Source organism: Equus quagga, chromosome 12, assembly GCF_021613505.1.
Source record: "Equus quagga isolate Etosha38 chromosome 12, UCLA_HA_Equagga_1.0, whole genome shotgun sequence".
Lineage (NCBI taxonomy): Eukaryota > Metazoa > Chordata > Mammalia > Perissodactyla > Equidae > Equus > Equus quagga.
Window position 1 is genome coordinate 7,686,433 of NC_060278.1, and position 18,456 is coordinate 7,704,888.

General features: G+C 36.8%; 1 protein-coding gene across 2 annotated transcripts in view; it reads left to right on the top strand.

The window, feature by feature from the left end:
• The window catches only part of MPP7 (MAGUK p55 scaffold protein 7), a 241,481-nt gene that overhangs the window by 62,566 nt on the left and 160,459 nt on the right, over positions 1 to 18,456 (top strand). For both annotated transcript variants that reach the window (XM_046678620.1, XM_046678621.1), the window contains exon 2: positions 16,233 to 16,411. In XM_046678620.1, coding sequence (XP_046534576.1) covers positions 16,375 to 16,411 — 37 coding nt within the window. In that variant the 5' untranslated portion in view covers positions 16,233 to 16,374. The remainder of the gene's footprint in view (positions 1 to 16,232; positions 16,412 to 18,456) is intronic.

The window sequence follows — 18,456 nt, forward strand, 5'->3', positions numbered from 1 at the left end:
ATGTATATACCACGTTTTGTTGATCTATTCACCTGTCAATGGACATCTGGTTTGCTTCCACCTTTTGGCTATTTTGAGTATTGCTGCAGTGAACATGGATTTGCAAATATCTCTTTGAGTTTCTGCTTTCAGTTCTTCTGGATAAATACCCAGAAGTGGAATTGCTGGGTCAAGTGGTAATTCTATTTTTAATTTTTTGAGGAACCTCCATACTGTTTTCTGTAGTGGCTACACCATTGTATAATCCCACTGACAGTACACAGGGTTCCACTTTCTCTACATCCTCACTAACAGTTGTTTGTTTTCTGTTTTTTTGATAGTAACCATCATAATGCTTGTGCGGTAATATGTCATTCTGATTTTAATTTGTATATTCTCTAATAATTAATGAAGAGAGCATCTTTTCATAAGCTTGTTGGGGAAATGTCTATTCAAGCCCTTTGTTCATTTTTTATTCATTTTTTGGTTGTTGAGTTGTAGGATCTCTTTATATATTGTGGATATTAACCTCTTAACAGATATATGATTTGCAAATATTTTCTCCCATTCTGTAGGTTATCTTTTCACTCTGTTGATTGTTTCTTTGGTTCACAGAAGTTCATAAATTTGATGTACTCTCATTTATCTATTTTACTTTTGATGCCTGTGCTTTTGGTGTATCATATCCAAGAAATCATTACCAAATTCAAAGGATTCCCCCTATGTTTTCTTTTAGGAGTTTTATAGTTTTAGATCTTATGTTTAAGTTTTTAATCTAGTTTGTGTTAATTTTTGTTTATGGTTTAAGGTGAGGGTCCAACATAGTTCTTTTGTGTGTAGATATCCAGTTTTCCCAACACAGTTTGTTGAAGAGACTGTCCTTTCCCCATTGGATAGTCTTGGCACCTTGGTTGAAGATCTTTTGACCATATACATGAGGATTTTTTTTTCTGGGCTCTCTTTTCTGTTCCATTGGCAATATGTCTGTCTTTATGCCGGTAACACACTGTTTTGATTACTGTAGCTTTGTAATATGTTTTGAAATCAAGAAGTGTGAGGTCTGTAATTTTTTCTTCTTTTTCAAGATTGTTTTGGCTTTTCAGGGTCCCTTGAGATTCTATATAAATTTTAGGACTATTTTTCTATTTCTGAAAAAAATTTCTTTGGATTTTGGTAAGGATTGCATTGAATCTGTAGATTGCCTTGGATAGTATGGACCTTTTAACAATTGTAAGTCTTCTGATCTGTAAACACAAGATATCTTTCCATTTATTTATGTCTTCTTTAATTTCATTAAGCAATGTTTTGTAGTTTTTCAGCGTGTAGGTCTTTCATCCCCTTGGTTGAGTTTACTCTTAAGTATCTCATTCTTTTTGATGCTATTGTGAATGTGATTGTTTTCTTAATTTGTTTTTGGATTGTTGGTCGTTTGTGTATAGAAACTCAATTTTTTTAATGGAATCTTTAGAGTTTTCTAGATATAAGATCATGTCATCTGAACAGAGATAATTTTGTTTCTTCCTTCTCAATTTGGATGCCTTTTATTTCTTTTTCTTGCTTAATTGTTTTGGCTAGGACTTCCAGTACCATGTTGAATAGAAATGGCAAGAGTGGGTGTGATCGTCTTGTTCCTGATCTAAGAGGAAAAGCTCTCCATCTTTTACCATTGAGAATGATGTTAGCTGTGGGCTGTTCATATATCACCTTTATTATGTTTAGGTAGTTTCCTTCTATTCCTAGTTGAGTGTTTTAAATATGAAAGTTGTTGAATTTAGTCAAATGTTTGTTCTACATGAGTTGAGATGATTATGTGGTTTCTGTCTTTTATTGAGTTAAAGCGGTGTATCACATTGATTCATTTTCATATGTTTAACCATCCATACATTTCAGGAATAAATCCACATGGTAGTGGTGTATAATCCTTTTAATGTGCTGTTGAATTTGGTTTGCTACTACTTTTTGAGGAGTTTTGAATTAATATTCATTAGGGATATTGTTCTATAGTTTTCTTGTAGTATTTTTGTTGATCTTTGGTATGGTAATACTGGCCTCATAGAATGACTTTGGAAGTATTTCCTCCTCTTCAACTTTTTGGAAGAGTTTGAGGAGGATTGGTGTTATTTCTTTAAATGTTAAGTAGAATTCTCCAGGGAAGTTATCTGGTCCTCAGTTGTCCTTTATTGGGAGGTTTTTTATTATTGTTTCAATCTCTTTGCTAATCATAGATCTGTTCATATTTTTAAATTTTGTAGTGATTCAGTCTTAATAGATTGTATGTTTCTAGGAATTTATTCCTTGCAGGTTAACCAAGTTGTTGGTATACAGTTGTTAATAGTCTGTTATAATTCTTTTCATTTCTGTGACATCAGTTGTATTGTCCCCTTTTTTAGTTTTGATTTGAGTCTTTTCTCTTTTTTTTTTCCTCTAGGTAAGGGTTTGCCAGTTGATCTTTTGAGAAAACCAACTCTTAGTTTCATTGATTTTTTTTTTCTAGTCCCTATTTCATTTGTCTCTACTCTAATCTGTATTATTTTCTTCTTCTGCTAACTTTGTTCTTTTTCTCCTTCCTTGAGGTATAATGTTAGGTTATTGATTTGAGAGTTTTATTCTTTTTAATATAAGTATTTACAGCTATAAAAGTCCATCTTCACACTGCTTTCACTGCATCCTATAATATTTGATATGTTGGTTTTCATTTTCATTTGTTTCAAGATATTTTCTAATTTCCCGTGTGATTTCTTCTTTGGCCCATTGGTTGTTTAAGAGTGTGTTGCTTAATTTCCACATATTTGTGGATTTTTTATTTTCCCATCTGCTATTGATTTCTAGTTTCATTCCATTGAGGTCAGGAAAGATACTTGGTATGAGTTCAATATTCTTAAATTTGTTAAGACTTGTTCTGTGGCCTAACATGTGGTCTATCCTGGAAAATGTTGCATGTGCACTTGAGAAAATGTGTATTTTGTTGTTGTTGAGTGGAGTATTCTGTTTATGACTGTGCATTTGGTCTACAGTGTTGTTCAAGTCTTCTGTTCCCTCCTTGTTCTTCTGTCTGGTTGTTCTGTGTATTATTGCAAGCGGGGTGTTGAAAGCCTCCTACTAGTATTGTGTTGCTGTCTGTTTCTCCCTTCAATTCTGTCAGTGTTTGCTTCATATATTTAGGAGTTCTGATGTCAGATGTGTACATACTTATAATTGTCAGATCTTCCTGGTGATTTGACCCTTTTATCACTATATAATATCCTTCCTTGTCGTTTGTTACAGTTTTTGGCTTAATGCCTATTTTGTCTGTTAATATGGCCTCCCCTGCTGTCTTTTGGTTTCTATTTGCATGGAATATCTTTTTTATCCTTTTACTTTCAGTCTGTGTGTGTCCTTAGATTCAAGGTGAGTCTCTTGTAGACAGCGTATGGTCGGTCTTGGTTTTTTATCCAATTAGCACTCTATATCTTTTATTAGGGAGTTTAATCTCTTTACGTTTAAAGTAATTACTGTTAGAGAAGGATTTATTATTCCCATTTTCTTAATTGTTTTCTCTATGTCTTGTAGCTTTTTCGTCCCTGTTTTCCTCTCTTACTGCCTTTTTTGTGTGTTTTATTGACTTTCTTTGTCATGACATGCTTTGATTCCCTTCTCGTTAGCTTTTGTGTGACTTCTGTATTTTCTTTGTGATTGCCATGGGAATACATAAAACACCTTAAGGCTGTAACAATCTATTTCAAACTCATAACTTTAATTGCACACCAAAAAAACTCTACTCCTTTACCTCTCTACTCCCTGTACTTCATGTCATTGATGTCACAAATCACGTCTTTTTATATTCTGTATTCTTTAACATAGACTTCTGGTTATTCTTATGCTTTTGTCTTTTAAATTCTGTAGAAGAATTAGAAGTGATTTGCACAGCAACATTATGATATTATAAGATTCTGTATTTGTCCAAATATCTGTCTTTACCAGACAGCTTTATATTTTCATATGGTTTTGTGTTGATGTCTAGTGTCTTTTCATTTCAACTTGAAGGACACCCTTTAGAATTTCTTGTACAGCAGGTCCAGTAGTTATTAATGCCCTTTATTTTTTGTTTAGTCTTAATTTCTCCTTTTTTTTTTTTGAGGAAGATTAGCCCTGAGCTAACATCTGCTGCCAATCCTCCTCTTTTTGCTGAGGAAGACTGGCCCTGAGCTAACATCTGTGTCCATCTTTCTCTACTTTATATGTGGGATGCCTACCACAGCATAGCTTGCCAAGTGGTGCTATGTCCGCACCCAGGATCCAAACCAGTGAACTCTGGGCCGCTGAAGCGGAATGTGTGAACTTAACTGCTGCGCCACTGGGCCAGCCCCAGTTTCTCCATCTTTAAGGGACAGTTTACCAGATATGGTATTTTTTTCTTTTCTTTCTTTTTTTTTTTGCTGAGGAAGATTTGCCTTGAACTATCATCTGTTGCCAATCTTCCTCTTTTTGCTTGAGGAAGATTTGCCCTGAGCTAACATCTGTGCCAATTTTCCTGTTTTGTATGTGCGCCCCCACCACAGCATGGCTGCCAATAAGTGGTGTAGGTCTGCGCCTGGAAACTGAACCTGGGCCACTGAAGCAGAGCATGCTAACTTAAGCACTGGGCCAGATAAAATATTCTTGGTTGGCAGTTTTTTTCCTTTAGCACTTGTAATATGTCATACACCTGCCTTCCAACTTGCAAAGTTTCTTCTGAGACACCTGTTGATAATCTATGAAAGTTCCCTTGTATGTAATGAATCACTTTTCTCTTGCTGCTTTCAAGATTCTTACCCATAACTTCTCAATTTCATTGTGATGTGTGTAAGTGTGGGTCTCTTTGCATTTATCCTAGTTGGAGCTCTTTGAGCGTCTTACAGTTAGATGTTCATATCTCTCCTCAAATTTGGGAAATTTTTAGCCATTATTTCTTTAAGTAAGCTCTCTGCTCCTTTCTCAATTCTCCTTCTGAGACTTCTCCCATAATGCATTTTTGGTGTGTTTTATGGTGTCCCATAAGTCGCATGGGCTCTCTTTACTTTTCGTCATTCTTTGTTCCTTCCTCTGACAGCATAATTTCCCATGATCTGTTTTCTAGTTCGCTGATTCTTTCTTCTCCTTGATCAAGTCTGCAGCTGAATCCCTCTGGTGAAGTTTTCAATTTAATTATTGTATTCTTCAGCTCCAAAGTTTCTATTTTTCTTTTCTTTCCTTGAGTTTCAATCTTTGTGTTGTGTTCACGCATTGCTTGTCTGATTGCATTTCAGTATTTATTTGTGTTGTCTTTTGACTCATTGAGCATCTTTAAGATGATTATTTTGAATTCTTTGTCAGGTGGTCCATAGATCTCCATTTCCTTAGGGTTGGTGATGGAGCCTTACTTTGCTCCTTTGATTGGGCTATCTTTCTCTGTTTGCGTGTTTGCCTTTTGACCTTTTGTTGAGATTTGGGCATTTGAAATGACAGCTACCTCTTCCAGTCTGCTGCCGTCTTCCAGTTATGCTGCCATCCTCTTAGCACTCAGAGTTGGGCAAGACAGAAATCAGTCCCTTGGGAAGCCTCTTGGCATGCCAGGTCATTGAACACACATTTCTCACTTCTTTTTCCTTCCTTCGGGAGAAGCTATGAGGTGGTTGGTTTCCTCCTGATTGTGCCTCATTGGATGGGGGTGGAGAGGGTTAAGGCAGGGAAAATGCAGTGGACTTTCCTGTTGGATTCAGTGTTGCTCTTCTTGGCTTTTGCTTACCTGGGTGCTGCAATCGCTTAACTGGTTTCTGGAGTTATCACATAGGTAATTTGGTCCTTATATTGTTTTTAAGTCACTTTCTCCCTGGGAAACAAGGGCCTGGGGCTTTCTATTTCACTATCTTGTTGATGTCCTTCCTTTTACACATTCTTTTTTTTTTTTTTTTCACATTTAGTTTTTAACTCCAGTTATTTCTAGGATTTTTCACCAGTTAGTTCTAGGATTTTTCACCTGATGTTTTACCATGCCTGTACAGATAATCACAACTGTGTTGCTATTAGAGGCTTTATTACTAAAGGGCTATATTTTTAGTAACTTTGTTATAATTTAATGTTAAATGTAGCTCTTTAATAAACATAGATTTATTGTGTTTTAATGCATGTTAACAATTTGAGTAGGAAGTGGTACATAATTTTAATGCGACTTGCTTTGTTGGCTAATTTATTTTTAGGGTTCTCATGAAACTTTGAAATTACTAGCTCTGAGTTATGGTTTATGCTATGGTGATGTTTTGTTAATAAGAAAGATTTGGTAGAGTCTGCATTATGTTCTCGAGCTTCTGATATAGAACATGGAGGAACAATAATACCCTTGGTCAACTTGTAAGATATGACCATAGGTTTTGGAAATATCTGTGGATTTTATAGAGCATGTATTTTATACATGAGGTTTAGTCCTAAATGTTCAAAATCAGTGGATTGAAGGCTGAGAATATTGTTTTCTGAACCTGCCTGAGGAGAAGGCACCATATCATGTGACTGAAGAGCAAGTCAGAGGATGTGGATATAAAATGGGCAGTTTTCTTTTTTGTAAATAAACAGGATAAAGTAAAACAAGGGTATCAAGTTGAAAGATTAGGGGAAAGGAGGAGCTAATATTTGAGCATGTGGTGTGTTCCCAGGCTTTAGATATATTGTTTTATTTAGCCATCACGACAGGTAAATGGGTCATAGATATTATTTCCATTTGACTGCTGAGAAAACTGTGAGGGGTTAAATAACAGAGTTAAGAGGCAGCATTCTGTAGCGTAGTTAACAGTGTGGGCGTTGAATTCATACATGCTGACATTACCATCCCTTCAAGCTGTGGGCTTAAAGAAAGTTGCTTAAAATTCCGTTTCCTCCTTGGTAAAATGGTGATAATCATGCTTATTTTATAGGGTTATTGTGAGAATTAGATAAAACAATGCACGTCGAGGTTTTAACCTAATGTCTGAGAAATTGTGTGCACTCGATGTTATGTGGCTAACATTTGTGTGTGTATATATATTTTATATGTGTTAATCATATGTATATATTAATTGTTATTTTACTTGGTTTCCCAAGGTCTCTTACCTTGTAAGTTGTGCGTGTAGTAAATGGTAGAATCAGAAGACTGGTCTGTCTCCCACCAGAGCCTATATTCTTTTCATTGTAAGATCTCTAAAAGTTTGCTAGATTAGAGTAAGTGAGAAACACAAAGTGATGAAAATAAGGTTGAAAAGTACTAATAAAATCTGTCATCTGTTGGTTGGCTACTGTAGGTTAGGTGTTTTACTTATGTCATTGCATTTAATCTCATTTCGTTAAATAGCCTGGCCAAGATCATGGAGTCAGTAAGGCAAAGCTGGGATCTGATCCTAGGTCTGTCTCATTTCAAGATCTGTGCTCTCTTCCTTAGGCAGTGCTGTCTCCCCATAAGTAAAATAATGAGGTTACCCGGATCTTGAAGGGAAAGAGAACTCTTAGAAGATTGGAGTTGGTTACATACAGAAGTACTTCTGAATAGGGGCTATTATGCAGCTTTTAAGGAAATAAGATGATATGGGTTCCATCCCCAAGGAAATCTAGCAGGGGACATAAGCCCCACAAAAATATAAAATTGCATCAATGTATCTTAATTATCAAAAATGATTGCCAGATTGGTTTCTGCAATAGAAAGGATTTAAGGGAATGTCAGTGGAATGCTGGCATGGGTCTGGAATTGAGAATTAGTCAAGGAAAATGTAATGAAGAAGTTCTGTGAGTCTCCCCTGCCCCCGACAGTTAGAGGAAAGAGCAAAAATACAGCAAAAAAAAAAAAAAAGTTCCTAGGTAGTTAAAGGTGTAATCTTGACGACTCTTCAAGACTTTCTGGTAGTGGGTGGTAGAAAATAAGTATAATGAGAAAAGGCCACATCAGAGAAGGTGTCCCACTGTGAGGAGGTGGGGGATGTGCACAGCGCTAGAAGTGCTGCTGGTTTGAGTTCAGGCCACTCAGAAAAAATACTGGGTCATGGTGCACTAATGGTTGTCGGGGGTTTGGGTAGTCTGGAATGAGGTCATTACTTGTGAATGCCAGTTCATTCTTTACACCTGTGCTTCCAGACAAGGAGCAATTGAGCGAGTGAGCGTGGCAGTGGGTGCCTTCCTACTGAGAGCGCTGACCAGGGGAGGCCCTGACGCACTCACGGTTAATGCCCTTTTCTGGCAAGTGGGCCAGGACTCCTTGCAGACTTTCCTAGCAGCCTTAAAGCCTGGGTCTCTTAGCGTGGGGATTATAAAGCAGTGTTTTTTCATTTCCTCTTGTAAGTCTTTAAAGGGTTATAGGATTCTTTCAATGGGATTCTTCTTTTGTTTTGCTTTGGTATTTTCCTTTCCATTTGTAGTAAGGAGATATGTGAGTTTTGTATTATATAATAATTTTGAACCCTGTTGAGTTTGTAAAATGTGAGATGTTTTACTTTCATAATTTTTCCCTTTTTCTTGAAAGCTAGGATTTTTTGTGTTTGCCCGTATAAAGCATATTTTCTTACATACAGCAGCCTAACAAGTTGACCATTGTAAGCATATTTTTTATTTTCTGTGTGTAGTGACAGACTCTGAGATTCTTAGAATAGACAAAATTGAAATGTGATTTTGTTTATGACTAGGAACTGCATAGATTAAAATTCTGTGTCTTTTGCATAAGAAAAATTGAAATGTTTAAAAAACTTTCTTTGACTATTTAAATAATAACCAATAAAAATGTTACTGGAAAGCATGCTAGTTTCAGATCTTTAAGTCACTAGCAGATAGGGTGCAATGGTATAGAACAGTGGTCTGCAAACCTCACCCTCTCCTTGTTTCTGGAAATAAAATATTATGGAACACAGTCATGCACACTCAGGTACGTTTTGTCTATGTTGAGACAGAGACCTTGTGCACTGCAAAGACTAAAATGTTTACTGTCTGCCTTTTCCAGAAAATCTTGGCCCACCCCAGCAGAGAATAGCAGTTGTCAACATTTGGGGTCTCTGGACCTTGTTACACTCTTAAAAATTATTGAAGACTCCAATGAGTTTGTTTATGTAGATTATATTGATATTTACCATATTGGAAATTAAAACTGAAATTTAAAAAATTGTTTTGAGCCAACTCTGGTGACCTAGTGGTTAGATTTGGTGTGTTCCACTTCAGCGGGCTGGGTTTGGTTCCTGCGCACAGACCTGCACCACTCGTCTGTGAGTGGCCATGCTGTGGTGGTGGCTCACATAGAAAAAGAAGATTGGCAGCAGATTTTAGCTCAGGGCAAATTATCGTCAGGAAAAAAAAATGCTTCAATTTATTTAAAAATAACAATATTAAACTTGTTACATGTTAACATAAGTAACATTTTAATGAAAAAATAACTTTTTTCCCAAAATAAAAACATGGGTGGGTTGGGAATTTCTCTAATGCCTGGCTTAATAGAAGACAGTTCTCGTATATGTGTATACTTTCGATTCATTGCTGTGTGTTGTAGTTGAAAGATATGAAGAAAATCCAGCCTCACGCAGATCTGCAGTTGGAAAAGGGAGGAGGGTTTTAATAGTGTGCTCAGTTAATTCTGGAGATTCTTTGATACTACACCAAAACTTGACATGTGCTGGCTCCTTAAAGGAAGTTGCAATGTGGAACCAGAAAATAAACTTACTGTATCAGAGCTTTAAAATCCATTGGTCTATCTTGCCCTTTGAACGAATTTTTTATCTATGCATGATTTTCTAATATTATGCATTGATAATTTCGAAAATCTTGGTTTATTATCCAAATGTCAACACAATATTAAAAAAATCACGTCTGCTAATATCATCACTGACCTCAGAAGAGCCTTTGGGTATTGAGAAGCTGATGGAACTATGCAGAGTGGGGACTGGCTTCCTGTGTATTTGCATTTCAGTTACCAGGGTACCTTGCAAAGCCAGGAAAGCCTCTAGCACATGAAAGTTTTATAAAGTTCTGTTTTTTGCTTGAAAGCTTATGTTTTATCATCAGCAACACATACTGTCAGTAGTTTTCTTTCAAGTCTCAGACTCATTTCATTCATTTTCAACAAAATGGCTGCCGAATACTCAAACCAGAATAGCCTGAATAGTTTGTCTTTTTGTTGTTTTTTCAAGTAGATATGGTGTTGCATGAAAAAAACGACTAGTTCAGTTTACAAAAACCATTGCACAAGTGCTTTTCTTTGAGACAGCTGTGGCTTCCTTCAGAGCGGCAGCACTGTCTGCGTGCTTCCCATTTCATCACACAGAACATTAAAAACACGGACGTGGAAGAGTCAGTTGATTTTTACTACTTCATTAAGGGCATTCTGAAGTGAACCATTTTTTCTCCTCCTTGTTTCTTTTTTTATACATTTTTTAATTGAGGTATAATTGACATAACATGTGTACACTGTAATCATTGAATATTTGTATATATTGCAAAATAATCACCACAATAAGTGCAGTTCACATCCATCACCATACATAGTTAACAAAATTTTTTTTCCTCATGATTAGAACTTTAAAGATCTACTCTCCTAGCTACTTTCAAATATGCAATATAGTATTAACTATAGTCACCAGGCCGTTACATTACATCCCCAGGACTTACTCATTATATAACTGGAAACTTGTACCCTTTGGCCCCCTTCTCCCATTTCACTCACCCCTTAACCCCTATCTCTGCCAGCCACTGATATCCATGAGCTCAGTTTTTGTTTATGTAGATTGCATGTGTAAGTGAGATCATACAGTATTTCCCTTTCTACTTGACTTATTTCACTTATCATGATGCCCTCAAGGTCCATCCATGTTGTCTCAAATGGCAAGATTTCCTTCTTTTTTTTTTGGAGGAAGATTAGCCCTGAGCTAACATCTGCCGCCAATCTTCCTCTTTTTGCTGAGGAAGACTGGCCCTGAGCTAACATCCGTGCCCATCTTCCTCCACTTTATGCGTGGGATGCCTACCACAGCATGGCTTGCCAATCAGCGCCATGTCTGCACCCGGGATCTGAACCGGTGAACCCCAGGCCACCAAAGCGGAATGTGCGAACTTAACCGCTGCGCTACTGGGCTAGCCCCAAGATTTCCTTCTTTTCTATGGCTGAATAATATTCCTTGTGTGTGTGTGTGTGTGTGTTGCCTTTATCCATTCATCCATCGGTTGACACTTAGGTTGTTTCCATGTCTTGGCTATTGTAAATAATGCTGCAGTGAACATGGGGGTGCATATATCTTCTTGAGTGAGTGTTTTTGTTTCTTTTGGATAAATACCCAGAAATGGAATTGCTGGAGCATTAATTTTTAGGGATCTCCATACTGTTTTCCATAGTGGCTGCACCAATTTACATTCTCACCAACAGTGCACAGGGTTCCCTTTTCTCCACATCCTCCCAGCACTTATCTGTTGTTTGTCTGATGATAGCCATTCTAGCAGGTGTGAGGTGGTATCTCATTGTGGTTTTGATTTGCATCTCCCTGATGATTAATAATGTTGAGCACCTTTTCATGTACCTGCTGGCTCTTTGTATGTCTTCTTTGGAAAAATGTTCAGCTCCCCTGCCCATTTTTAAATCAGATTGTTTGGGGGTTTTTTGCTATTGAGTTGTATGAGTTTTTTATATTTTTTGGATATTAACCTCTTATCCATATATAATGTGCAAATATTTTCTGCCATGCTGTAGATTGCATTTTCATTTTGTTGATGGTTTCCTTTGCTGTGCAGAAGCTTTTTAGTTTGATGTAGTCCTTTTTTTTTTTTAATGACAGTACTTGGCAGTGAAGAATATAGACATGAATTGTTTCAACTTGGTATTGTCTTGATTTGTGCTTAGGTGCCAGTGGTTTTGTCTCCATTGCTTCTCGCCATTAGTGCAAATGTTGACACAGTACAAAAGGCAAATAATGTCTCAATATTTTTATGAAAATAACTTGACGTTATGACCCTCTCTGAAGGGGTCTTGGAGACCACTGGGGGTCTGCAGACCACACTTTGAGAACTGCTGGTATAAAAGGTATAAATGCCTTTTTATATGAGCAGGTTTACGCTAGTTAGCTATATGTTGCCTCCTTTATTTTCTACGATTATAATTTATAAAGGTTTGAATAATGTTAATAGATACCAATTTGCTGCTGACATTGGCTAGTATAACTAATGAATCTTTCAAATTGATCATTTTTAAACCAATCTGTGATATTAGATTTGTAAAAAATAAGTTTACTTTTGTTTGTGTTAGTGCTGTGTTAGGTTTTGAAAGTGGAACTTTAGAATATGTGGACTGGTGAAGTAATCTACAGCTGGATTACTGTTTTTACAGTTATTACCATATTATAGTTATTGTCTGGAAACAATGGGATGTTAATATGATTATTAAGTGCTTTATTCATGATAAGTTAATTAAAAGTTTTCATATTCTTGAATACTCCCCCAAATAGAGAGGAAATGTGTTTGGACATTAGGTTCAGCACTTGATTTCTTGTTCATCTGCATTAACTTCGTGGGGGTGTGTAGATTGTGATTTATAAAAAGAAATATGTATTTGGTCTTCATCCTGGTTTCTGGCACAGAGCTCCTAAAACTCTTGGAATTTCCTAAGTGATAAGAGCAATACAGGTGTCTTTTGTTATTCGTAACAAGCCCCTTTCAGCCATGCCTGAGTGTGTTAATAAGGTGACTTTTGGAAAGCCCCTAAGGATGGGGGCTAGTTGCTGGGGGACCTACCTTGATTAGAGGGTTGGAACTTTCAGTCAGTATTGTCACTGCCCTCCCCCCCACTCCCCCACCCCCGAGGGACAGAGACTGCAGGTTGAATCAGTCACCAATGGCCAATGATTTAATCAATCATGCCTACATAATGAAGCCGCCATGCAAACCCCAAAGGATGATTATTGGAGAGATTCCAGGTTGGTGAACACGTGGGAGTGCGGGGAGAATGGCAGACCCAGAGGGAGCCACGAAAGCTCCGTGCCCTTTCCCGCATACCTTGCCCTATGCATCTCTTTCACCTGGCTGTTCCTGAGTCATTCTTTTGTAATAAACTGGTAAACGAGTAAGTAAACACAGGTGACAGCCTGGACTTCTGATTGACATCTGAAGGGGGGGGGTGCATCTTGTAGGGCTGAGCCCCTAAACTGTGGGATCTGATGCCTGTCTCCAGGTAGATGGTGTCAGAATTGAGTTAAATTGTAGGGCACCCAGCTGGCGTTGGAGCATTGCTCGATGCCTGGGAAACTACATGTGGTGTAAGAAGTGTCATAGTGAGGTATTGAGAGTAGAGGAAACACACAGGGGAGCCTGTTTTTCTTTGTGTGTGTGTGTGTGCACATTAATAAAAATTTTTGCAGATGACTGCTTCCTGGGTACAGTTAAAGCAATTTTTGCTTTACTGAAAACTCAAACTTTCTGCTACAGATACTTGGACTTCTGTGGTTGACCACTAGGTGTCATGAGTGCCACGGGAGCGCCACTAGTTCCCCGGGGCGGGTAGAAACCGAACATTGTAAGCTCCTACCCCTTCACATATTTCACTGTTTCCACGTGATCGATGCCAGAGAACCTGATACAGTGTGATATATAGAAGCAAGGTACAACTGGAATAATGAAATTTCAAAAAATCAGGCTTTTTAAAGGCGGGTTGTAATGGTTCTATTGGGCATTGTAAATGCTTCAGGTGCACTTGATACCGCTGTTATGTTCCTGGCGTTCGGGTCTCTCTTTTTATGGGAAGATGGATTGAACTTCAATTTAAGAATATTCGGTAATCCCTCTCAGGACATACTGTAACAGCTGGTATTTTTGTGTTGTAGTAAATCGATTCCATACAACAGTCAGTAATAATTATGGCTGGGTTCTGACAAATTCCAAAGCATTTTCGATAAATTTAGCCAAAGAAAATAACATGATTACTACAAAAATTTAGCTCAGTTTGAAAGTTAAACCCAGCAAGTTCTGCTTCGTTCCACAAAATATTAAACATTTTACTAGTTGGGATTTTATCAAACCATTTATTTTTTATTAATATATATGTTCTGAGAAGATAATTACTTTGTCGCATATATTTCTTAATATGACTGGAAAAATTTAACCTTGAGGGTTCATTATGAAATAAAAAATGAGACAAGCTAAGGCCTTTCACAGAGAGTATGTAGTGTAGCAGCAGCGTCAAGTCCGAAGGATGTTTTGATGTGGAATGTAAGTTGTCATAGTATTAATAGAATGTTTGATAGAAGCATAAATTGGCTTATTATATGGTGTGTGTGGTTTGTAAAAGTGAAACACTGTAAATTCTTTAAGGCGTGAAGAAAGTGGTAGTTTGCACAGTGTAGATTATATAGTGTATTTCTATAGTTAGGCAATCTGTCCCATACAAATTACGACTTTTCTCATGGCATAAAGATCTTAAATTACATACATACAGACACAGTGAATAACTACCTACCCACATACACACATATATATTGCCCTAATGGTAGAAATGTGTTTGCATACACTTTATAAATTTTAACTGTTTCCTTCTTTTTGCCCAGCAGCAAAAACGAGTCTACTAATTGAATGCATTCTTTAAATTATGTATGGTCTGTTTTTGACTTGGTTTGTGTTTGAATTAAGGAATATTTTTATGTAGTTGAATCTTAATCCTGATTGTTAGAATAATTTATGAAAGCAAAGCAGAATTGCCTTTAAAATTATTGGGAAAACAGCTTCAGAGATGGGCATTAATGAAACCTTGCTTTGGAAACTCTTTCATTTTTAGCTTAGTGATTTATATTTTAATTTGCTATTTAACATAACTGTCCTCATATTTTTAATTAACACTCTTTTCTATATGGATTTGTAGGTATACTTTAGCTTTATAAATCTTTGTAATAATATAAAACAAAATTCAAGACATTGCATCAGATGGTCTGGTCCAAGATAATTTACTTGACGGTGAATTTTTTCATACTGTCATTTACTTTGATAATTAGAAAGCTCATTTAAAAGGCTTTATAGAATTTTATAGTTTGGACTTTTCCACAATGAAATTTGGCAAGCTCATTTTCTTTATTCTGTAATATGAATCAGCAATTTAAAGGCTTTAAGAATTGGAGTGAGCCAGTTTTTTGAGTGTTTACAATATCTGTTTTTCTTCTTAATATATGTTAAAATATGCTTTTAAATTACTGAATTTGGCTTTACAGAGAACTGGGGAAAATGTATTCAAAACGAACTGAAACGCATTGTGGTGTTCTTCTGATTTCTAAAAAATGTAAATGCAGTGTATTTTCCGTTATTAGGCAGCAGTGGTCCAAATTGAAACCACATGGCCTCCTTCTAGGTGTCAGGCCAATGTAAATTTTAATCTTGCTACTTTCTTTTATGTTTTCATTTTATAATCTTATTACCTGAATTAAACGACCCCAGTCATAATAGCCAGCATTTGTTATTTGCTTGCCATGTGCCAGATGGTGTGCTCTCTGCCTTAGCATAGTTAATTATCAAACAATTCCAAATTGCTCTTATCTCCATTTGCGTATAAGGAAATTAAGATTTAATAAGATGAAATAGCTTGTCTAGGGTCACAGAGCCAGCAGGATTAGAGAACAGGCCAAACTCCACATCCCTTGCTCTCAGCTGCTGTGCAATGATGCCTTTACTGCTTGTTTGGGGAGAAACATTAGTTAAAATAGTTATTGAAAAAAACTGGTATTTTCCAAGATACATCAAAGCTTAGTTTTTACTAAAAGAATTTACTTTTGTAGATTAGCGTGGACTGTTAGGTTTGGATTATTAACGTTTGTGGAAATCTGTAATAACACCTTGCTGCAGCTTTAGTATTCTTTCAAGGTTATTTGCAGTTTTCGGTTAGAGAACTTTGCAGTTGTCCTATTAGGATGAGCTGTTTAAAAAATTACAATTAGTTAAAAGTTGTTGACAATTTATAGAGTCTCTGTTGTGCATTTGGAAATACAGCTTAGACTTATAATAGAAGGAAGGAATTTTCGAATGGCATTGGCGTACAAAAGCTTCTTTAAGTTCTCCGTCTATGTAATTCACAGTCCTCAGACCAACTGTAAAAATCTTTAAGGAAGCCTTGATACATGCATGAAGAACTTTCAAGTTTTTAATTAGAAATCTCGCATCAAAATCAAAAACGCTTACACTTAATACTTGCATGTAGTCTGTAGAAGAAATTCTGAAGAAGTGTGTTGGATTAAGAATTTTGAATGTTACAGAATGTTGTCATCCAGTAATCTTCCTTATTATTATTATTATTATTTTTAAAGTGTTCCTTTTCTTCGTGGAAACGGCCTGCCCGATACATAAATCTTGGTAGACAGCGTGGCTGCAGCCGTCGAGCTGGAATTCCCTGCAGCTTTGTGAGCCGAGCGTGTTTGGAGTGTGGCGTCCCAGCCTGCAGCCTGCATCATGCCAGCTTTGTCAACAGGATCTGGGAGTGACACAGGTATGTGAACCCAAGAGGGGCAGTTTCCCGTCCATCCTTACTTAAATTTTCTTGTTCACAGTGAGAAACAGCATTGCTTTAAGCAAGCGCAAACAGATCATGCTTGTTTTTCTGTAACTAACATAAGGGCGTAAAATCAACTTGGATGTGTCGTTCCAAGATAAAAATTATCGAAGGCTGTTGAGTGACTGCTGTCTCCAGGTAGTGGGGGTTTGTGCTGATGCTCTTATACTGTCTTGCCTAGTGGAATAATGCCATGCATTTAAATTTCTTAAAAAATATATTAAGTATTTTAAACATATAGCCAAGTAGACTGTGATACTCATGTTACCTTCCACTCAGATTTAATGACAGATATGAACTTTTTGCTGTACTTGCTTCGACTTCTCACTTTTTTTCTTTAAGAAATAAAACACTATCCCTACCCTGTTCTTCCATTTTCTTTCTTCCTGTCACCAGAGGTGAAAACTATTCCAAAGTTGACATATGTCATTAAGGGATTTAATTAAAACAAACATATTTCACCTTATTATCAGTCGTAAGACTTAGTGATACTTGGAATAAAGATTTCTGAGAAAGGGAAAAATACGACTGTGTGTATACGTGTGTAAAATCCCCTCCTCCTGGCTCGTTTCAGGAGGTGGCGTGAGGGAGGTCGATCCCCTTTGAAGTCCTATTCTGGGGTTCCCCAGAATGAGCACTTTTTAAAAATGTACGTTCCTGGATATTTCCCAGAACTATTAAAGCAGAATGTAAGTGAGGTTGGGGAGCTGTGCTTTGCATTTTTAAGTGCCCTCAAAAGAAGTGTAGCATAGAATGTGACTAAAAGAACGTTCTGTGTCGCACTGACCGTACTGAATTTGGTCCCATTAATACCATTCCATAACTAGTAGCTGTCTCAGAGTGGACAGTTACTGTCACCATAATTTTAAAAAGGCCGAATCACAAATTTGATTTTGTTATATTACGTTCATTGGCATTTTCATTTGCACTATTTGCAAATATCATTCTTCGTTATTTCAAGCATATCCATACTTATATTTTGGCAAGTTTTGTCTCGTCTTTATCCATCAAGAGTGATTTTTTTCCACTGTGATTTACACTGAGGATTAGTTTTTTTTTAGGAAGTGATTTTGATTTTTAAATTACATAATTTTTTTTTCCTTAAGCCATTAACTTGGAGGCCAGCTCCTTTGGAAAAATTTTTTTCTTCTTTTTAGTTTTTATGTAGTCCCACATTATGTTCTGCTATATAAAATGAATGATTTAACTTTCCATAGTGGTTTGGGAAATTATAGATAAAATTTATTTGCACCATAAATTTACTACAGTTGTGTAATGAGTAAGTTTTATGCTTTGCGATTCACCAAAAATGCCTTAGTTTAATTGAATGCAAAATATTGTTGCTTACATCTAACTCGGGGAATGATTAAAATGGAGTATTTATAGTTTATAGGGCAGTTTAGGTGTCAGTCATGAAAAATAACGTAGGCTATTTAGAACTTAAAAAGGACTTTTCCACACATAGCTGGCTCACTTGGTGCAAATCTAAAATGCCTGTGTGACTCATACCTGGCAGTGTGATAGTTTTTGACCTGTGTGTCCCAACAAGGTTTGAGTCAGGCAGAGAGGATGTGCATGTTAGGAGTCACCGCAGTTAGGGAAGCCCCAATGTGTGGTGTACCCATCAGATGCTTATGGTTCCCTTATAGTGCCTCGCAGACCAGATGCAGTTTACCAGTCAGGGGTCATTTTTACCAGGAGCAGTGTTGCTGAGCAATGTCATTGCTGTTGCATGGTCAGGTCTCCGGGGGAACAGAGTTAGAGATTGCAGCTGAGGGCAGATGCTCAGGTAGCAGCAGGGGCCCAGCACTCTTGGGAAAAGACTTTCACTGTAAGTCATACATATATATATATATGTATATAAATGTGTGTGTTTATGTGTATCTGTATATCTATAAATATATCTATATATCTGTCTCGTATATAAATGTGTGTGTTTATGTGTATCTGTATATCTATAAATATATCTATATATCTGTCTC